Source organism: Pristiophorus japonicus, chromosome 13, assembly GCF_044704955.1.
Source record: "Pristiophorus japonicus isolate sPriJap1 chromosome 13, sPriJap1.hap1, whole genome shotgun sequence".
In the NCBI taxonomy this organism is placed as follows: Eukaryota; Metazoa; Chordata; class Chondrichthyes; family Pristiophoridae; genus Pristiophorus; species Pristiophorus japonicus.
In genome coordinates, this window is record NC_091989.1 from 153,614,002 (window position 1) to 153,637,054 (window position 23,053).

Here is a 23,053-nt window from a genome sequence, read left to right on the forward strand (position 1 = left end):
CAGTTATGCATTGTACACTAAACATAAAAACATAGAAAATAGATGCAGGAATAGGCCATTCGGCCCTTTGAGCCTGCACCACCATTCAATAAGATCATGGCTGATCATTCGCCTCAGTACCCCTTTCCTGCTTTCTCTCCATACCCCTTGATCCCTTTAGCCGTAAGGGCCATATCTAACTCCCTCTTGAATATATCCAATGAACTAGCATCAACAACTCTCTGCGGCAGGGAATTCCACAGGTTAACAACTCAGTGAAGAAGTTTCTCCTCATCTCAGTCCTAAATGGCTTAACCCTTATCCTTAGGCTATGTCCCCTGGTTCTGGACTTCCCCAACATCGGGAACATTCTTCCTGCATCTAACCTGTCCAGTCCCGTCAGAATTTTATGTTTGTATCAGATCCCCTTTCATCCTTCTAAACTCCAGTGAATACAGGCCCAGTCGATCCAGTCTCTCCTCATATGTCACGCGCACACATATTGCAGTGTGGGCTGGTCCGTGCTGCCCCTGGGCCCTTGCCTCCCCTGGGCTCCGAGCACGTCTCTCTACGAACACTCGTCGCTCCTTCGCCCCGACCTCACCACCCCAGCTGTACCTGCCCGCACTCCAATCAGGGACCTGGATTTGGGCGACGTCAAATCCAGTCGCCCTCTTAACAGCCGTAGCCCTCCTGCAGCAGCTCGCGATGCTCCCTGCAGTGGCATGCCGCCGCACGTTGCTCCCTCTAACGGCCCCGGCCTGCTAACTCGTGACTGATATTGGCCGCCACCTTGGACTGATTCATTGCACATGTGCAGCCCACCTTGTTGCAGGAACCAAGAGTGGGCGGGGCCTCAGGATCCCAGTGACCAGGAGAGAAAATGTATTTCGGAAGGAAGAAAAATGGGAGGCATTCTAAACCAAATGGTACAATTTAAAAGTACGCACAAATCTGTGAGGATGGCAGAATGCCCTCATCAATCTGTTAAAGCATGAATAGCAGTACAGAGTACTAAATCAAGCAAATTATGCTAAACCTTCATCAGATCAGATCAGCCATGATTTTACTAAATGGCGGAGCAGGCTCGAGGGGCCAGGTGGCCTACTCCTGCTCCTATTTGTTATGTTCTTAAGGTATCTTTGTGAATTTGTTAACCCCGAGAAAGGTTAAAGGAAGCTTAATTCTCAGACATACTACAGATATTAGAGAATCATTTTGATCCACAACTTTTAGAATTAGCAGAAAGCTGTAAGTTCGCAATGAGAAACCAAAAACCTGATGAAACCATCAGTGAATACATTGGGCTGGATTTTCGGCCGGTTTGCGACCGGGTTTTTGCCGCGATTTGACCCTCCGTGGCAAAAAACAGGTCGTATAGCCTGGGCGCGATCCTCGGGTATCTGTTTGGGGCAGCACTTTTAAGTACCGCTGAGGAGAGGTGCGCCGATGTGCAATGACTCGGATTGCATTTGCGTCTGAGTTTCGGCACTCTCCCGACCTGTACGCCACGCCCAGAATAGCGACAGGTCAAGCCTGCCAGAAGCGGGAAGCATGAAAACTTTAACTTGCCTTTTTGCAGGTTTTAATTTTTTTAAATTTTTTGTCAGCGATTCGATCGATAATTGTCTTGAAAATGTTTGTTTATCCCCCTCCCTCGCAGTGCTCCCAGTCCCGGATTAAAGTTGTCGAAACTCATGGTTTGTGCCGCAAATGCTTTTGCCATGCCTCCCTTACCGATTCACCCCAACGAAGACTTAAAGGCTGAAAGTTTGGGCTCACAACAGTAACACAGTGAAAACGATAAGTTTCACGCATCGCTATAGTTTTCGCCAAAAAACCCTGAAAGCCGAAAATCCGGCCCAATTGTTGCCTAAGAAAATTCTCTACACGGCAATTTGAGGATTCCTAGATAGGGCTTGGAGATAAATTTGTATGTGGACTAACAGATGAATGTATCCAATCAAAATTGTTAGGTATGGATGATTTCTCTTTTGAAAAAGCTTATAAAAGATAGCCACCCCCATGAAGATGGCAGGGAAAAATATTAAGGAATTTCACCCATTACCGGCAGTAGTAGCAGTTGAGTTACCGAGTTGTCGAAGAGGGCGAGTCCTCGTCAGAGGGAGAGTTATTAAATCAAGAAGAATAGATGTCACAGGTGTAATGGCAACCATACCACACAACAGTGTCAGTTGAAGTGGGTAAGATGCTACCGGTGCCAGGTAAGGGGATACATTGCAGCCGCATATAAATCCAAGGACAGGCCCAACGATAATCAAAGACTTCATGGGTGGAAACTGATCAGAAGAGTGTAGGTTTTGGTGTATATGCAGTGAAGGGCAAGGCAGTACATTCTTTGTCAGGATTTCAGAATGTTAGTACTGATTAATAATCAATGGATTAATTTGACAAAGAATACAGCGGCTGATTGCTCAATAATGAGTCAGGATGGGTATTTCAAGAATTTCAGAGGCATACCACTAAAAGTAAGCTCAGCAGAACTAATAACATGTTCAGGGGAAAACTGCAGATGTTTGGACAAATGGAGTGTAGAGTACAATACCAGTGGCAACAAGCAAGATTATTATCGCGAAATACGTCAAGCAGCCGACACATATGGGCAAAGATTGGCTAACAGTGCTTAGTTTGGATTGGTACCTCGTATGAAATACAGAAATGGTTACGTCTCGGCTCGATACTCTGCAGGAGAAATATGCGAACATGTTTGAGGACTCATACGAGGGCATCAAGGGATACAATGCACATATTCGGATTAGATCGAAAGTCAAACTATTTTTTGTAGACCGAGGTCGGTACCATATGCATTAAAATCGCAAGCTGAGCGAGAGCTTGATAAGTCGGAGGAAAAAAATGGGTTTTAGTGAAGACTGATCGGAGTGACTGGGCCAACCCATTAGTGGTAGTTCTGAAGGCAGACAAAATGGTACGGCTCTGTGGGGATTATAAAATTACCCTGAATCGACATCACAGGACCTGTATGCAGAACTGGTGGGAGCCAAAGTCTTCACGAAACTCGATCTATCCTACCGCTATGCTCAACTCAATGTTAACAAGGATAGTCCGCAGTCATCATAGGCAGTCCCTCGGAATCGAGGAAGACTTGCTTCCACTCTTAGCATGAGTTCTTAGATGGCTGTACAATACAATACAAGAACCACAGTCTCTGTCACAGGTGGGACATATAGTCGTTGAGGGAAGGGGTGGGAGGGGGAACGAGTTTGCTGCACGGTCTTTCCGCTGCCTGCACATGATTTCTGCATGCTCTTGGCGACGAGACGAGACTCGAGGAGCTGAGCGCCCTTCTGGATGCACTTCCTCCACTTGGGGCGGTCTTTGGCCAGAGACTCCCAGGTGTCAGTGGGGATGTCGCACTTTATCAGGAAGGCTGAGAGTGTCCTTGTAACGATTCTGCTGCCCACCTTTGGCTCATTTGCCGTGAAAGAATTCAGAGTAGAGCGCTTGCTTTGGGAGTCTCGTGTTTGGCATGCGAACGATGTGGCCTGCTCAACGGAGCTGATCAAGTGTGGTCAGTGCTCCAATGCTGGGGATGTTGGCCTGGACGAGGACGCTAATGTTGGTGTGTCTGTCCTCCCAGGGGATTTGTAGGATTTTGCGGAGACATGGTTGGTGGTATTTCTTCAGCGACTGGAGGTGTCTGCTGTACATGGTCCATGTTTCTGAGCCATACAGAAGGGCTGGTATTACTACAGCCCTGTAGACCATGAGCTTGTATCTGACAGTCAACACACACAAGGATTTATATTCATACACTATGTTGCGCGACGGTATCAAGACCTCACAAAAAGATATTTCAGGCGACCATGGATCAGATCTTACAGGGAATGAATCACTGTTTATGCAATCAAGATGATGTGTTGATAGCCACCGTCACAGAGAGGGAAAACCTGGAAATCTTCGAAGTATCCAGACGGTTCAATGACCATAATCTGAAGCAAAGGAGGAGTAACTGTGCATTCATACAGCGTGAGGTAGTTTATCTAGGATTACGGGTTGATGAAAGTGGTCTCAACCAGTTAAGGAGAAAGTGCATGCAATCATGATGGCTCTGGAACTGAAAAACGTTATTGAATTACGATCCTTTTTAGGCATGGTCCAATATTATGCTGGTTTTCTTCCTGAACTAGCAAGAGTGCACACACCACTCCATTATTTATTAAAGAAAGTGGTGCATTGAATATGGGACAAAGAGCAACAAAATGTATATGACACATGCAAGTGTCGCTTGAGCAATTATGCTCTTCTCGTCCATTATAATCTGACTCGTGAACTAAGACTAGCATGCGATGCCTCTGGGTATGGTGTGGAAACAGCCAGGTTATGAATGATGGGCAGGAAGAACTGGTTGCCTTTGCATCACGTACGCGCAACAAAAGCAAACAAAATTATGCCCAGATTGAGAAAGAGGCTTTGGCAATTATATTTGGTATTCAAACGTTTCACCAGTTTCTTTTGGGACGCTGATTCATGCTAGTAGCTGATCACAAACCGTTACGAGATATCCTAGGTCCAAAGGCAGCAATTCCATCTATGGCAGCTTCCAGGATTTTATTGTCTCAGCACGATTATAAAATCTAGCATCATACATCGAAGCAGAATGAGATGGCGGATGCTCTTTCAAGGTTGCCTCATGCTGCTTCTGAAATTGGTTGCAGACAGTCAATCTTCACTCGAGATGTCGTTGAAGATTTTCCGATCACCGCCTCTGTTATTGTAGAGTACACACAGAGATGCCATGTTACAGTGGGCCTATGAGCACACCCTGCGAGGGTGGTCTGAAGAGCAGACACATTTAGATGAGGGGATAAAGCCCTTTTATCATCGTCGGCACAAATTATCAGGTGAGCAGGAATTTCTAAAATGGGGCCCGAGAGTAGTCACTCCCAGTGCACGATGGGCCAAAGTCTTGACGGAACTTCACAGTGAGCATACTGGCATCGTAGGCATGAAAGCGGTGGCCCAAAGTTTTGTTTATTGGCCTGGGTTGGATAAAGATTTATAAGTATTAGTAAGTGTACTCTCTGTCAAGACTGCAAGACCATGCCAGCTAAAATGCCGCTGCAATCATGGACTTGGCCAAGGAGTTCATTCCAAAGAATACATATTGATTTTTGCGAGAAGGGCAGTGCTAATTTTCTGGTTCTAAATCGATATGCCATTATCTCCAGCCATTTCGAATGGCTATGAGGTCATCTACGACTACAGAGTGTACATTGAATGAATTACGGGATATTTCTGCATACCATGGCCTGCCCGAAGAAATGATGTTAGATAATGGGCCACAATTTTGGTCCATGAAATTTTCAAATTTTGCCAGACACAAACACACGTTGATATCACCATATCTGCTGCTTCGAATGGTGCAGCTGAAGGTTCGGTCAGGATTGTCAAGGAGGCTTTGCGGAAACAAGTTCTACTGACTGGATCAGTGAGCATGAAGCACAGGTTAGCAAATTTTCTGTTCAAAGAGAGAACTACACCTCATTCGACAACAGGGTACACACCTGCTGAATTATTGATGAACCGTATGTGGAAGACGCGTCTCAGCTTATTGCAACCAAACTTGTCCGATAAGGTAGAGAGCGCACAATAGGTGCAGAAACATCATTTATCATTCCGGTACTATAGAGCAATGCTTTCAGAAGGGTGATCAGGTCAGAGTTCTCAGTCCATCAAAAAGGGCAAGGACAATTATTTAGGAATGTGGCACCAAGCAATACTTGGTCAAAATTGGTGACAACATCAGGAAGGTTCATGTGGATCAAATGTATCTAGTGAGTGATGCACCTTCGGTATTGTTGTGTTCCTAACACAGATGAGGCTGCACACAGGTAGGTTAAAGTAACAGTGACCTGTGTCTTTAATAAGACACTCCAGAGGGAGGAACAGGCTTTAGGGGCCGGCTTATATACAGTGCTCCCAAGGGATGCTGGGATCCCTTGGAACTTCAGGGGACGAGCTCCCTGGTGGCAGAACATGGGAATGCATGCTTTACAGATACACAACAACATCACTGCCGCCCCCAACGTCAAAGTGAAAACTATTTACAAGGTGAGGCGGTCGGTTGCCTTTCTTTCCCTGGTGGACCGCCTCGGTACAAATGTCTGTTCTGATGTGTTGGCTGTGCCCCTTGCTGGGCTGGCATGTTGTTGGCCCTGCAGGGCTGCTAGGTGAGCCTGGCCTTGCTGGGCATAATGGGTTTGATTTCCTGGTCCGGCGTGGTGTCGTTGATCCTTTGGGTGTGTGTTGTGGGCTCGAAAAAGGTGGTGTCTGCTGTGGGTTGTTCAGGGCAGTCTGTGAACCGCAGCCTCGTTTGGTTCAGGTGCTTTCTGCAAATTTGTCCATTATCTAGTATCTAGTTTGACTACAAACACCCTATTCCCTTCTTTAGCTATCACCGTGCCCGCGATCCACTTGGGACCATGTCCATAGTTTAGCACATACACAGGGTCATTCAGATCAATTTCCCGTGACACAGTGGTGTGACCATCGTTTACATTTTGTTGCTGCTGCCTGCTCTCTACCTGATCATGCAGGTTGGAGTGAACCAGCGAGAGTCTGGTTTTAAGTGTCCTTTTCATGAGTAGCTCATGGGCACCCCTGTGAGCGAGTGGGGTCTCATGCGGTAGCTGAGCAGTACTCAGGACAGGCGGGTTTGGAGTGAGCCTTCTGTGACTCGTTTAAGGCTCTGTTTGATTGTTTGTACTGCCCGCTCTGCCTGCCCATTGGAGGCTGGTTTAAACGGGGCCGAGGTGACATGTTTGATCCCACTGCGGGTCATGAATTCTTTAAATTCAGCACTGGTGAAACATGGCCCGTTGTCATTGACCAGGATGTCAGGCAGGCCGTGGGTGGCAAACATGGCTCTCAGGCTTTCAATGGTGGCGGTGGCGGTGCTTCCTGACATTATTTCACATTCAATCCATTTTGAAAAAGCATCCACCACCACCAGGAACATTTTACTGAGAAACAGGCCCGCATAGTCGACATGAATCCTTGACCATGGTCTGGAGGGCCAGGACCACAAACTTAGTGGTGCCTCTCTGGGCGCGTTGCTCAACTGAGCACATATGCTGCATTGCTGTACACCTCTAAGTCAGAGTCGATACCAGGCCACCACACGTGTGATTTGGCTGTCGCTTTCATCATTACTATACCCGGGTGTGTGCTGTGCAGATCCGAGATGAACGTCTCCTTGCCCTTTTTTGGTAGCACTACGCGGTTACCCCACAACAGGCAGTCTGCCTGAATGGACAGCTCGTCCTTTCGCCGCTGGAACGGCTTGATTGGCTCTTGCATTTCAACAGGGATGCTGGCCCAGCTCCCATGCAGTACACAGTTTTTTTTACGAGGGACAGCAGAGAATCTTGGCTGGTCCAAGTCCGAATCTGGTGGGCCGTGACAGATGATTTATCATTTTCAAACGCTTCCATGACCATCAACAAGTTTGCAAGCTGCGCCATTTCCACCCCCATGATGAGCAATGGTAGCCGACAGAGCATCCGCACAGTTCTCGGGGCCTGGCCTGTGGCGGATGGTATAGTTATACGCTGATAGCACGAGAACCCACCTTTGTATGCGGGCTGAGGCACTGGTATTTATCCCCTTGTTTTCAGCGAACAGGGATGTGAGGGGCTTGTGATCGGTTTCCAGCTCAAATTTGAAGCCAAACAGGTACTGATGCATTTTCTTTACCCCGAACAGACACGCTAATGCCTCTTTCTCAATCATGCTGTAGGCCCTCTCGGCCTTAGACAAGCTCCTGGAAGCATAGGCGACAGGTTGCAACTTCCCCACAACGTTAGCTTGTTGTAATACACATCTAACTCCGTACGACGACGCGTCACATGGTAGCACAAGTCTTTTACACAGGTTATACAATACAAGCAGCTTGTTGGAGCATAAAATGTTTCTGGCTTTCTCAAAAGCAATAACTTGGTTTTTTTCCCCCATACTCAGTTCTCACCTTTGCGCAATAACACATGTACGGGCTCTAAAAGGGTGCTTAACCCCGGTAGGAAGTTACCAAAATAGTTGAGGAGTCCCAGGAACGACCACAGCTCCGTGACATTCTGTGGCCTGGGCGCGCTCCTGATAGCTTCTGTGGGCCGAATGGCTGTCCGCCGCGATCTTTCTCCCCAAAAACTCCACTTCTGTTGCCAAGACGCATTTTGACCTCTTCAGCCGCAGCCCTACGCGATCCAGTTGCTGGAGGACCTCCTCCAGGTTTTGTAGGTGCTCGGCGGTGTCCCGATCCGTGACCAATATGTCATCCTGAAAGACCAGAGTGTGTGGTACCGACTTGAGTAGGCTCTCCATATTTCTCTGGAAGATCGCTGCAGCCGACCGAATTACAAACTGGCATCTGTTGTAGTTGTACAGTCCCTTGTGCGTGTTGATGCAGGTGAGGCCCTTCGAAGACTCCTCCAGCTCCTGCGTCATGTAGGCCGAAGTCAGGTCGAGCTTGGTGAACGTCTTGCCTCCAGCCAGCGTCGCAAATAGATCGTCTGCCTTAGGTAGCAGGTATTGGTCCTGTTGCGAGAAACGATTAATAGCTACTTTATAATCGCCGTAAATCCTGACCGTGCCATCACTTTTGAGTACTGGAACAATCGTGCTGGCCCACTCGCTGAATTCCACTGGAGAGATGATGCCCTCGCGTTGCAGCCTGTCCAGCTCGATTTCCACTCTCTCCCTCATCATGTGAGGTACCACTCGCGCCTTGTAGCGAATGGATCGTGCCTCTGGGACCAAGTGGATCCGCACCTTCACCCCGGAAAAGTTTCCAATGCCTGGCTCAAAAAGGGAAGGAAATTTGTTAAGAACCTGGGTACATGAGGCCTCATTGACATGTGATAGCGCTCGGATGTCATCCCAGTTCCAGCGGATTTTGCCCAGCCAGCTCCTTCCAAGCAGTGTGGGGCCATCACCCGGGACAATCCAGAGTGGCAGTTCGTGCACCGTGCCCTCGTAGGCGACCTTGACCATGGCACTGCCCAGGACAGTGATAAGTTCTTTGATGTATGTTCTCAGTTTCGTGTGGATGGGACTCAGGGCTGGTCTGAATGCCTTGTTGCACCACAGTCTCTCAAACATCTTTTTACTCATGATGAATTGGCTAGCGCCAGTGTCCAGTTCCATAGCTATGGGTAAGCCATTCAATTTTACGTTTCGCATTATAGGCGGACATTTAGTCAAAATTGTGTGCACCCTGTGTACTTCTCTGAAGCTCGAAATTGCTTTGATCCACCATGGACCAATCTTCCTCAGCCACGTGGTGGTTAACAGGTTTTGCAGAGCTTGCAGCTCGTTTGCAAGCTCGTTGGAGGTGCCCCATTGTTCCACAGCTCTTGCAAACATACCCTTTGAAGCAGGATGAATAGACTGAATGGAAGCCTCCACAACACCAACAAGGTGTGAATTGCCTTGAATTCATCCTTTGTTGGGGACTCAGTCATCTGGGTCACCTGAGGCCTGCTGGCAGTTGCAGACTCGTGATTTTTGCCCTGCACATGTCTGCTCTCAAACACAGTTCCAGTTAATTTATGAACATTGCTAGCACTTGTGTGCTGAGAGATTTGTTTGGTATTATCACTGGTGGACATAAACACCTGCGCTATTTCAATGGCCTTACTGAGAGTCGGTGTCTCTGCAGTCAAGAGTTTTCATAGGAAGGTCTCGTGGCCAATGCCCAGTACAGAAAAGTCTCTGAGCATTTGCTCCAGGTAGCCATCAAACTCACATTGTCCTGCAAGTCAGCTGAGCTCGGCGACGTAGCTCGCCACTTACTGACCTTCAGATCGCTGGCACGTGTAGAACCGATACCTCGCCATCAGCACGCTCTCCCTCGGGTTAAGATGCTCCCAAACCATTGTACACAGCTCCCCATACGACTTATCTGTGGGTTTCACCGGAGCCAGAAGATTCTTCATGAGGCTGTAGGTCGGTGCCCCGCAGACTGTGAGGAGGACCGCTCTCCTTTTTGCAGTGCTTCCTTCTCCGTCCAGCTTGTTGGCTACTAAGTACTGGTCTAGCCATTCGACATCGGCTTCCCAGTCCTCACCCTCCGGGAACTTCTCCAGGTTGCCCATAGTTTGCTGCATCTTTGCATTGGATTCGTATTCTCATTGCCAGTGGTTGTGTTCCTAACACAGATGAGGCTGCACACAGGGAGGTTAAAGTAACAGTGACCTCAGTCTTTCGTAAGACACTCCAGAGTGAGGAACAGGCTTTAGGGGCCAGCTTATGTACAGTGCTCACAAGGGATGCTGGGATCCCTTGGGACTTCAGGGGATGAGCTCCCTGGTGGCAGAACATGGGAGTGCATGCTTTACAGATACACAACAGGTATTATGAGCCTGACTTGGACGATGATCAGAGTGAGTTCGCAGGTCCAAGTACTTCAAGGGTCACAACGTCCATATTCACACCAACTCAGATACAGCCAACTGAAGGTGGTTCTGTGGGTGTGGGACAATCTCACAGAGATTCTGCATCTTCTGAGGGGGGGAGGTGGAGTGGGGTTCAATTGAGAAGATCAACAAGGAAACGTAAGCCAACTAGACAGGATATTGATAACAAGATCTTAGGGAGAAAGCTAACACTAGGACTGATGTAAGGGTTCCAAGGAAACTCAAGTGGACATAGGAAGATAGAGGTCAGGAATTCTGGGCTGCACACCCTGAAACCAGAAATTCCCCAAGATGGTCTCCAGAGTCAAATAAGAACATAGAAAATGGGCAGAGCCAGCCAATGCAAAGAAATTTAGGTTGGAGCAGGAGGAAGCTAAAAGTTTAGGAGATACTCCGGCTCAGCAGTCGAATTTGTAAAATTGTAATCTTCTAAAATATTGTATAAATACTTTGCTTCTAAAAAAAGGGAAGCAGTGTAATGTATGCACCTGTGAGTAGGCTCACAGGCTGGTAGAGCTGTTGAGTTGTGAGTGGCTTAGCCAGTCATGTAATATTCACATGACTCAATAAAACCCCAGCCAGTTGGGTCCAGGGTGTTCAAGATGAGGCAGGTGGTTATGAGCCTGGTGGATGAACTGGTAATGTGTAGTGTGATTGTTAAACCTTTGCTAATAAACCAACTAGTTCTTAATCGCAATGTGCTGCCATGAATTCTTAAGCAAAGAACACAAAGCAAATACATTACACCTGGACTGACAGATTGTTCCAAACATTTAACTCTTGGTGCATGAAGAAGTTCTTCCGAACATCTGTCCTAAATGGTACAGGGCATTAGACTTAGTGGCTCATGGGAAGAAAAACACCAGCACATACATGATTGGCCAAATGGTTGTTTCTCTCTGCTGAAGCATTCTATTCTAAATCTATTTTTCAATAATTGAAGTTTGTCTTTAAGCCTAATGGCCTAACTTATTTTGCAGTGACATTCTGCTTTACTCTCTCTAATTTAATGTCTGGCCTTCATTGATTATTGATTTTGAAATCCTACGTAGAAAGTACAGAACTCGTGCAACCATCTCATATGTTCAGCAATAAACATCAAAGTTATTATAAACAAAATGTCATCCTAACATTTTCTTCAAGAGCAATATAAACACTCACTCACCTTCAAAATAGGATCTCTGCCTTGGTGACAGCAAGATCTTCTAAAAACATAACGCGTCCTTCGAAAGTCACAACTTCTACAGACAAAGTCCCGACCCAGGGTTTCTCCCTGGAAAACAGCTTTCAAACTGAAAGTCCGAAATTGCATAAGCTTATCCCTGCAAGACCACAAAACTGATCGAAGATTTCTCCCACAGCCCCTCTGCTGCTGCAAGACTAACCAGGCGGCCATTTTTAACCAACTCCGCCCGCAACAACAATCTGTTACGTAAGAAACGCTTCCGCGCAAGCGCAGCACGCTCTCGGTTAGGGGGCGTGGCTGAACATAGCCTCTCGCAGGTTGCGACTGGCAAATTCTCGGCGTGATTGACAGAATGACTCTGCTCTGCAGCAAAACAGTGCACTTTGTGAATTATTTTGCAATTTCTAAAACCGATTTGCTTTTCCCCGCAATCTTATTTTTTCCTCTCTGCGTGCCGGCTGCCAAAGAGTCAAATATGGTTAATTGTACTACTAGAAATAGGTCAAAAAGTATTGCAGGTTTTGTTGGAGAAAATAGTTTTATTTATTAAGGAAACTACTTGAAGGACTGCGGGCCACAGTGCAGAACACCACCAAAGTTAACAAGAGGAGGAGAGAAGCTGAGGTAAATGAGGAATTAGTGGTGTCCCACTCCCAGACCTGAGCACATAAATCTAGGCTGATACTCCAGTGCAGTGCTGAGGGAGTGCCGTCTTTTGGATGAGACGTTAAACCGAGGCCCCTTGGTCCCTCTCAGGTGGACGTAAAAAGATCCCATGGGACTATTTCGAAGAAGAGCAGGGGAGTTATCCCCGTGTCCTGGCCAATATTTATCCCTCAATCAACATAACAAAAACAGATTATCTGGTCATTGTCACAGTGCTGTTTGTGGCAACTTGCTGTGTGCAAATTGGCTGCTGCATTTCCCACATTACAACAGTGACTACATGCCAAAAGTATTTCACTGGCTGTAAAATGCTTTGAGATGCCCGGTGGTCATGAAAGGCGCTATATAAATGCCCGTCTTTTTGTGATCCCAAGCTTGAACTTTAAAACGTAGAATACAGGAGATAATGAATTAAGGATGTGATGCATATGTTTCCAAAGATTTATAAAAATGTTTCAACATGATACATTGAGCTAATATAGTGTTTTAAATGCTACCTTTTTGTGGAGAAAAACAACAGCATAGTGCTGCAAGGGGCTTCAGAGCATGTCTCATCAGTGAAATGTTCTCTTCTGTAAATCTTTTGACACTACAACTTACCACCATTCACTGCCACATCCTTGAGCCCCAGGACTCCTTTGCAGTGCAGGGAGAAGTTTAATTAACTCACCAGTGCAGCCAAGGTAAGCTACCTTTACCCCACCCCAACCCCAACTCTGCCTTGCAGTCTCTTTATATGCATGGCACTCTTTTAATCATTACCCTCATTACAGTAATTTCTTATATCATGATAGTGACTGCACTTCAAAAGTACTTCATTGGCTGTAAAGCGCTTTGGGACGTGTGGTCATGAAAGGCATTATATAAATGCAAGTCTTTGTTTTCTTTCTTATGGTGACAGAGGAGTCAGAAGAAAGCAGGATCAAATAGTGGAGAGCAAAGGCTCTGCAGAAGTCATTCCCTGGCTTCTGAGCCTGTGAAATCAGGTCTCTGGTGTCCTACTCCAAAAAAGGAGGATGCTGGATGAGCATTACACTCACATGGAAGCACTGAGCACCCTGCTCAGAACTTTTGCATCTATTTCCCTTGACAGAGAGGCCTCCACGACATGCTTTGTCCATTGGCCTTCAGGCCTTTGGGGATTGTTGGGAGAGAATGATGGTAACCGGCTTCCAATAATTTGAGATGCCATCTCTGAAGGCCTGCAGGATCTGATACCATAAGGTCTACCCTGTTGCTAAACACTGATTGCTCAGATCCAGGACAAAGCAGAAGTGGCATGGGTAGAGTCTGCCTTCATGATTGCATCATGTCCTCTGGCAACAGCTTGTGTATCCATTCCAGCCAGTGCCCTCAGATACTTGCTCATGTAGGTGTCAGGATACATGACCAGGCCACCCATGGGCCTGCAGTGGCAATGTAAACTGTGAAGAAACTGGCTGGGAGTCAGAAAACCCTGAGATGAGGGCCACCTAAGTCTCAACATGTTAATGATACCATAGTGCGGCCAAGCACTACTGGTGTTCCCAGACCTCATATCAGCTCAGCTCAGCACCAGAATAGGTTGAAGAACAGCACACAGAGGCACCAGGCCTCAAGTGAAGACAAGGTGTCATAGTAGAATGACCAGCACAGAGGTGGGAGTTAAAGTGCCGATGATCAAAAGAAAGTAGTAAAAATGTAGAAAAAGTAAGTAGAATAAACAACTGGCACAGTAATTTAGAAAAACAATGAAAACAGGAAATTAACCTGTGTAACTAAAAAGCTGTGAGTGAGAGCTGGCCCCAAGAAGTCAGCTATCACCCGTTGTCACACCTTCTCCTGTTACAGGGTGAGAATTTTTATGTGTTCATTCGAGCACTGTGCAAATGTCAAAGGATTAGCCACAGTCAAAACGAGGGTTGCTAACACTAATTTATTTACCGAGCAAGTCAACGACATTTTTTAAAAGAAATAACTACTCTCAAGGTAAAAAACACATTTTTAACACACACTGTTCAGGTAGAGGTTGAACATTAACCAACATTTTGGTGGTATTAATTATTCTATACAGTTCCATTAAACTTGAGATTGTCATGCAAGCCAGAATTAATATTACTGCTGGAATTCCTGACATAAGAGTGCTTCATATTATCAGCACTTTCAAGGTGGACAATTAATTTTTTATAAATTTAATTGACTGGACTAACTGCGGATAACTGGATTTTTCTGAGTCTCAGAGCCCTGTTGAGACAATCTAATTTGGAATAAATCCTTAAAAAGTCACAATATCGTGTCATTTTCTGAAGCTTCATAGGGTATTTTGTTTTGACAACTTGTATCCCACAAAAGTTGGGTGTAAGATTTTTAAAAATAACATTAACCTCCTAATATCATGAGACTTCCTCAATGTTTATATTTTGTTCAGCTGTGAAATTACTAATCATTTAAATACTCTTTAAATCAAGAAAACACAGAATTTGGAAAGCTTATGAAGAAGAGAAACAAGGTTAATTCCAGGACTTAAATCATTGAACTGAAAGAGGTTCAGAAATCTGTTTATTATCTTTAGAAAAAAATGGAAATAAGGAGAGACATGTGATTATTTCAAAATCTAGTTAGAAACTGATTATACTACTGCAGAAATTAATTTCCATTGGGTTGATTTTGTCTTCACTGCTTGGACATTAGCATTGCCAGAGTGGAGAGGCAGAGAGAGAAATCAGTTGCAGAGGATCATACAATGGTAACACAACTTGCCTGATTTTCCCTCTCTTTAAATTAAAGGAAGGAATATCAGGCGGATTCTGTAACATATATACAGTCCTCCTCGGCCAATTTCCTCCCTGCCTTTCCACCCAGGCAACACTCCACAAGGTAAAGACCAAAAAGCAATTGCCATCTCTTTATGAGGCTGCAAGACTTTATCATCATTACTTTTCGACCCTTTCTGGACCTGACATCAATGGGTCATAAACTCTCAATCTTTTTCCAGTGGCATTCTAACCCATCCATTACAAAGTTTAAAACAAAATCTCGGTAAGTGAGCAAGGCCAGCCTTTATTGCCTATCCCTAGTTGGGCGTTCTTCTTGAACCGCTGCACTAAATTTCAAGGCTACTCGAAGGATGTCCCATGGCATTACACTCAAAATTCAAAGAATATATTGTTTATAATGTGTCCTGCTAAGCCGAAACAGTAACTGTTCCTTCTGCTCCCAGCTATAGGAGTATTATATGCCATTGTAGAAATACTGAATTACTTCTGGGAAAGTTAGAGGTTAATCCATGCATGTCGAGAAATGTTTGCAACACAAATTAGATATTCATCCATCATAATATGATGAGGTGTTTCCAGTTAAAATATGTGCCAGCTTGAACTAACCTGCCCAAAATTGCAGATCAATAATGTTGATTAATGCATAATGGTCCTTTGATAGATTAGGTCACCAACCTAGCAATAACCTTGGAACAACAATTGATATCAGAATTCTGTCCCCTTATCATGAGTTAGACACCAGGAAAACAAAAAGGAGCAAAGCGTCAAATGAAAAGTCGGTATTTTGCCAAATTAACTAAATTTTGGCAACTATAGTTTCTGTCACATGTCTGTTTAGTTCAATATTTTCAAAAAGGATCCATGTTGATTGGTTAGTGACGATCATTTCCTTAAGTGAGTTCTTTTGTCGTAATTAAAGTTATTTTAGGTCATACTTTGCTCTCTCAACTCCGAAGGATTTAAAATTGACTAGAAAGCTGTAAAGAGCTTTTGAAGTAAGTCTTCAGAAATTGAGAGTCTTTAACAAAAATAACAACTTGTATTTATATAGCGCCTTTAACATATTAAACCGTCCCAAGGCACTCCACAGGAACATTTTCAAACAGAATTTGATACCAACTCACATAAGGAGATTTTAGGACAGGTGACCCAATGCTTAGTCCAAGAGATAGGTTTTAAGAAGGGTCTTAAAGGAGGAGAGTGAGGAAGAGAGGCAGAGAGATTTAGGGAGGGAATTTCAGAGCTTAGGGCCTAGGCAGTTGAAGGCACTGCCACCAATAGTGCAGTGAAGAAAATCAGGGGAGTGCAAGTATAAGAATTGGAGGAGCCAGAGATCTTGAAGGGTTGTAGGGCTGGATGAGGTTACAGAGATAAAGAGGGGAGAGACCATGGAGGGATTTGAAAATAAGGATGAGAATTTTAAAACTGAGCATTGCCGGATTGGGAGCCAACATAGGTTCACGAGCACAGGGATGATGGATGAACGGGATGGTGTGAGTTAGGCTACAGGCAGCAGAGTTATGGATGAGTTCAAGTTACGGAAGGTGGTAGGTGGGAAGCCAGCCAGGAGATTACAAAGGTATGGATAAGGGTTTCCGCAACAGATGAACTGAGGCAGAGATGGGCGATATTACGGAGATGGAAGTAGGCTGTCTTGGTGATGGAGAGGATATGGTCGCACATCTCAGGGTCAAATAAAACAGAACTTAGAAGCATTTGCATAGGTTTAGTGTTTAATCCAACAGGAATAAAGACTGCGAAATATATTGTAAGAATTAATTCAATAGGTTAAATTTTTAAGCTCAGTGACTATATTTGTGATGGTGTAACGCCCACTACAGCTGTCAGCTGTGGCTCAGTAGGAAGCACACTCGCCTCTGAGTCAGAAGGTTGTGGGTTCAAGTCTCACTCCAGGGACTTGAGCACACAAATCTAGGCTGACACTTCAGTGCAGTGCTGAGCGAGTGCTGCACTGTCTGAGATGCCGTCTTTCGGATGAAACGTTAAACCGAGGCCCCGTCTGCTCTCTCAGGTGGACGTAAAGGATCCCATGGCACTATTTCAAAGAAGAGCAGGGGATTATCCCTGGTGTCCTGGCCAATATTTATTCCTCATTCAACGTAACAAAAACAGTTTATCACATTGCTGTTTGTGGGAGCTTGCCGTGCACAAATTAGCTGCTGCGTTTCCCACATTACAACAGTGACTATACTCCAAAAAGTACGACATTGGCTGTAAAATGCTTTGAGACATCTGGTGGTTGTAAAAGGCACTATATAAATGCAAGTCTTTCTTTCTTTACACCGCTGCAGTCGAAAGACCTACCCAAAAAGAGATCGTCAATATATTAAAATAACACAGAATTCAGTGATACTGAACAGCTATAGCTTAATGACCCTTCACTCATCAATTGTTCTTGCAGAAACTTCCTGCCTCGGTCCAAATTAACAAGGATAAGTGAGTTGTAGGTGGTGCCAGGGTTAGTTGGCACACAAATCTGGAATTATGCTGTTGGCATTCCATACCACTGAACACTCATAGAATACAAGTCTTTTCTGTTTGTACAGACTTGCATATTCTTGGCAGGTGCACGGATGTGAGTACAACGATGGAACTCAAAACACTGAGAATTCAGCAATGGCAAAGAATGATAGTTTTGTTCTTTGTAGGATGCTTGGAAGCTGATATGGAGATGCATCCTCCAGAGTAAATCAACATTGACTAGAGAAATGACTTTGGACATTGCTTACAGTTAGGCCCCTATTGCTCGATAAGGTGGCAGTAACATAGACAGAGAGCGGAGAAGTCACTTTTGTTGGCATCAGCAGAGCATGGACAGTGTTGATCGTACATTTGAAATTCTCTCTTAACCCATTAGGCACAAATCGTTGACTAATCTTACATCCCTGAAAATAGCAGTTCAGCACAAATTAATACATCCAATGTAAAATCAATTTTAAAAGGTGTATCTTTTTACTAAATTCTACAGCATCTATTTGATACTTTGCCTCATTATTTATTCCATTGTGGACTAAATAATGGAGTAAAACAGAGACTATGAAACTGCTTTTTTGTGAATAGATTAGACATTTATTCAGGCATACCTTATTTCCACAGATACACATAAAATAAACCATTGGTGTATTGCTATGAATACAATAAAACATTAAATGCCTCCAGGTACTCGGTAATAATATTTTGCTCCTGTTTATTAGAAAGATATACCGAACAAATTTAAGTTCTATACTGAACAAATTTACGTTCTATGCCACAGTTAGAGCAAGATTGTCAGCATGTCATGATGAGTCTTTGTAGCAGGTCAACTGAATGTCAAATAAAGATTCCATGGTAGACCATGAGTCATCGCTATACATTTTATCTGTAGATACTGTATCTACACTGATACTGAATTCCTCCTTCGTGGCCCAATGTCAAGGTTTGATTTGCTGTTCAATCACCATTTTGTTAGATGATTCCTGCATGTGCTTATGGGACGAGATCTTGGTTATATATGATGTCTCCTGAGATTTTCTTTTTCTTTTGCTATTTAGCTATTCTTGCAGCACAATCGTTATTTTTTTTCTGATTGAGGTCACAGATAAATGGGATGTTTGACTGGTTTGGAATTTCTATATAGAATTTGTTATGTCTGTAATGCACTTATGAATGACTCCACGAGGCAATGTGATGTACTCAAACTGTAGTGACCTTGGTCCTTTATTCTTAACTCCAGAGTGAGGCACAAGCATGGTGGGCAGTCTTTTATACTGGGCCCTGCACACCTATGCAAGTGACCCTCAGATCTCCCACCGCAGTGCCCTCTGGTGGACAGCCTCTGCCACAGGGGCAGGAAACCCCGGTCTCCACCAGTTGCACCCTCGAGTAGTGCCAGCACAGTATATACACAGTGTAAACCTTATTGACAGTACATCAAATAACAAGTCTCCATCTTATGCAACTATACAGTGACTACACAGAGAGTATGTCTATAATCTGCATATATAACAAAATTGAATGTTGCCGAGCAAATGCTCTGTCAAAAAGAATTGAATTATCTTCATTTTTGAATGTTTTTTTCCACTGCTGGGCTGGGCACTCTCAATTATTTATAAGTTTCCGATGGTTGACATGTGACATGGGATGTGACAGTACATTCTGGACATCGTAGTTCCATAGGAGCAGGGTGAAAATTACAAGATCCACGATGCATCTCTGACGCAAGTCTCTTCTTTATATAGATTAGATTCAACTTCCAAAGTAAAAGTACTTTCAAAAAGTAAAAAAAACTTCCAAGCTACATTATTTCTTTTATTAAAGATTTTTCCTTATACGCCATTGTGTTTAAAAAATCTTCAGCGCAGGAGGAATTAATACTACTTTAAGTGTTAGTTTTTCCACCCTGTTATGTCTTCCTTCTCTCAAGTCATGGATGTTGGTTGGGAGATTTTGGAGGCAGCAATATTTAATTGGTGTGGTTGCCTACTGATTATGGCATTCCATAAAAAATGCAGATGTTATGAGATTATATGTCACCACAGCAAGTTGTGAAATTGAATTCAATAAATTTAGAGGCTAGCACCAAAAAATAACAATGAAAGCTACTTTATTGTTATTGAAAACCCAACTGGTTCACTAATGTCCTTCAGGGAGGAGAATCTCTCATCTGTGCCTTGTCTGACCTTTATGTGACTCCAGTCCTACTCTAATATAAGAACAAAAAACTCTGGAAATCTCAGCAGGTCATGCAGCATCTGTGGAGAGAAACAGAGTTAACGTTTCAGGTCTGTGACCCTTTGTCATATTATTTAAATGGAGAAAGATTGCAAAGTGCCGCAGTACAGCGGGATCTGGGGGTACTTGTGCATGAAACACAAAAGGATGGTAAGCAGGTACAGCAAGTGATCAGGAAGGCCAATGGTATCTTGGCCTTTATTGCAAAGGGGGTGGAGTATAAAAACAAGGAAGTCTTGCTGCAGCTATATAAGGTATTGGTGAGGCCACACTTGGAATACTGTGTGCAGTTTTGGTTTCCATATTTACAAAAGGATATACTTGTTTTGGAGGCAGTTCAGAGGTTCACGAGGTTGATTCCGGGGATGGGGGGGTTGACCTATAAGGGTTGAGTAGGTTGGGCCTCTACTCATTGGAATTCAGAAGAATGAGAGGTGATCTTATCGAAACGTGTAAGATTATGAGGGGGCTTGACAAGGTGGATGCAGAGAGGATGTTTCCACTGATGGGGGAGACTAGAACTAGAGAGCATGATCTTAGAATAAGGGGCCGCCCATTTAAAACAGAGATGAGGAGAAATTTCTTCTCTCAGAGTTGTAAATCTGTGGAATTCGCTGCCTCAGGGAGCTGTGGAAGCTATGACATTTAAATTTAAGACAGAAATAGACAGTTTCTTAATTGATAAGTGGATAAGGGGTTATGGGGAGCGGGCAGGAAAGTAGAGCTGAGTCCATGATCAGATCAGCTATGATCTTAATGAATGGCAGAGCAGGCTCGAGGGACCTTATGGCCTACTCCTATTTCTTATGTTCTGAAAACTGGAAAAGTTTGAGATGTAACAGATTCTTAAGGAAGTGCAGGGTCACTGAAAGGGGGAGGGGAGGAAAGAACAAAAGGGAAATTCTGTGATCGGATGGAAGGGAGAAGAGATTTAAGAAACAAAAGGGATGATGGGCAAAAATGAGATGGTAGTGGCACAAGTTAAGAAACAAAAGATGAGTCTCGATTAGTAACACTTAATGCCTTAGGGATAAGTAGGGACAGGTAATAAATAATGCCATCATCTGCCATTGCTCTGTGTTGTTCACATCTCAAAGGATAAGTTAAAAATGGCAAATTTAAACAAAGCCTCTGAAGGTGTATTGTCTCTCTCTGTCCTCGGTTTGTCACTTCCCTTGACAACATGATTAAAACCAGGAGCTCATCATTTGGAAAGATCATAACTCTAGCTAAAGTTGCTGGTTGGTTAAAATTAAGAACAGTAAACTTTGTAGTCCATGATGTATTTTTCATTTTAAACTAACTTCCATTGGGGCAGTTTATATTTATAGCAAAATTTTGGTTTGTTACACAGCTTTCTTCTTTTCCTTTCACTTCCCGATTGTTGTTCTTCAGTTTTTTTCAACTTCCTGCTATTGTTCGTCTAGAAAGCAAAGCCTCCACAGATAAGGGAAGACTATTTTCTGACATTGCGGACAAAAATCTAACATATCCTACAGTATATGAATCAGAGTTTTTTTTCCAAATTCCACTGTGTAAAAAAATCTAATAGTCGGCAAAAAGTTAATATCTAGTGTTGATTAAATGATTTCCAAAGAGATCATTTTCAATACATATCTTTACAACCGACAGAAGAACTTTCACTTTAACCACCCAAACAAAACAGTTTGGGAAACTGCAGATTATTTGGTGCAAACCCCTCTGCAAATGTTAAAGGACAAAAGCAATCAAGTTGGAGGACAAGAACTCAGCGCAGAGCAAGCGAGGGAGAAGCGTGACATCAACACAACACAAGGCATGGCAATCCAGTCACGTGATTCAGGTGAGGTCAGAGGTCAATGTGTGGAACTGGAGATGCTTACTGTATTTATTTTGAAAACTATTTCCGCGTATTGCAAAGGTAGCTAAAATAAGTTTCGATTTTAGAAATGGTTTAATGTTTTCCTCCGAGAAACAAAAACACTTCCGGTAGCTGGTTCAACCAGTCGGGAAGCTTGTTGCAGTCGTCGTCGGCTGGGCTGCCGCGTGACCACTCAGGGACCAATGGGAGGCGTTGTTTTAAGTTATGCCCGCGGAAAGTCAAAGGCCGTTTGGAAACGTTTTTTTCTAATGTTTCGGAATTATTTTCCGTAAATTAAAGCTGCTCTTTTTTGTCCCCGCGGTGGTGCTGGAGTGGAACCGGGTGTTTTAAAATTCTTAAAGCCGTGATACGTGTATTTGTGTTTGTTCTTATGATCGGTTTTATTTATTCCGAAGGAGGTTGAGAGGGGGTGGGGGGGGGGGGTAAATTTCCGGCCAAGATCGGAGTGGTGCGGATTGAGGTCTGAAAACATTCGGCTGGGCCCCGGAGTGGGACTGTGAATGGGAGAACGCAGCCTGGGACTCGCATGAGGAGAGCGGTCGGGGATAGGGGGGCCACACTGGACCGGTGAGTAAAGGAGGGCTGCAGCAAATTGAAAAGGCAGGAGAGAGATAAGCCCGGTATAATTTGCATTGACTGTGTTGGGAGTACAATGATTGTGCTGGGAACGTGTATGTGTTTGCATTCCTGTGCTCACAGTCCTGAGCCATGCGCTGTAATTAGCACAAAAAAGTCTTTGCTTCCCATACCGAAATAAAGCACGAAATGAATTTGTTTTTTTAAATAGTATTCACTAGTTTACCTGTATTTACTAAAACTTGCAAAATTTGCAGTTATGCGAAGCATGCGATCGATTGCGTTTTTTCGATTATTACTGGGACTTTGTTTCTGCAGTGTCGTTGTTCGTGTATAATTTGAGTTTATTGCTCTGGAATTATATTTTATCGGAGACAAATGAAAAGTTTTATGTATATGAAGCATAATTATAAACACCGTCAGCAGCAACAAAATGCAGTTTGTAGAAGACATTTTATCTTCATTTGGTTAATCTATTTACGATTCATTGTTTGTAAATATATGTTGATTCGTTGTCACTTTCAGTTTGCTCGCACCGAAAGTGGAAATTGCAAGGTTTCACATAAATTTTTAAGATCTATTTCTAATTTTATAAAAAATTGCAGCCTTTGGCTGCTGCATTTTGAGACGAGGAATTTGCAGTGCTTGGAGGAAACGGAATATTTGACGTGAAATTATATTCTGATTAGTAGGTTACTGCTTTTATTCAATGTGTGGATAATATTTTAAGCTGATACCTGTGTTGGAGATCCTCATGTTAAATAAAAACAATTAAATAGAAAATTTAACCCACCAATGTAGGGGAAGAATAATTTCTGGTACAATTTGAGATATGGAGCTCAAT

At 43.9% G+C, this 23,053-nt stretch overlaps 2 protein-coding genes across 10 annotated transcripts in view; one reads left to right on the forward strand and one right to left on the reverse strand.

Annotated features, from left to right (window-relative positions):
• Window positions 1–11,847, reverse strand: part of spg7 (SPG7 matrix AAA peptidase subunit, paraplegin) — a 133,343-nt gene extending 121,496 nt beyond the window's left edge. For all 5 annotated transcript variants that reach the window (XR_011596368.1, XR_011596367.1, XR_011596366.1 and 2 more), the window contains exon 1: window positions 11,599–11,847. Coding sequence is in view for 1 of the 5 variants with exons in the window: in XM_070898149.1 (XP_070754250.1) it covers window positions 11,599–11,829 (231 nt within the window). In the remaining 4 variants the exon portion in view is untranslated. The remainder of the gene's footprint in view (window positions 1–11,598) is intronic.
• A 245-nt stretch (window positions 11,848–12,092) lies between these two features.
• The window catches only part of ankrd11 (ankyrin repeat domain 11), a 273,694-nt gene continuing 262,733 nt past the window's right edge, over window positions 12,093–23,053 (forward strand). For 4 of the 5 annotated variants that reach the window (XM_070898150.1, XM_070898153.1, XM_070898154.1 and 1 more), the window contains exon 1: window positions 22,079–22,200. The gene's annotated coding sequence lies outside the window, so the exon portion shown is untranslated. Of the gene's footprint in view, window positions 12,244–22,078; window positions 22,201–23,053 lie in introns of those variants that run through there. The other variant, XM_070898151.1, reaches the window with a different exon arrangement.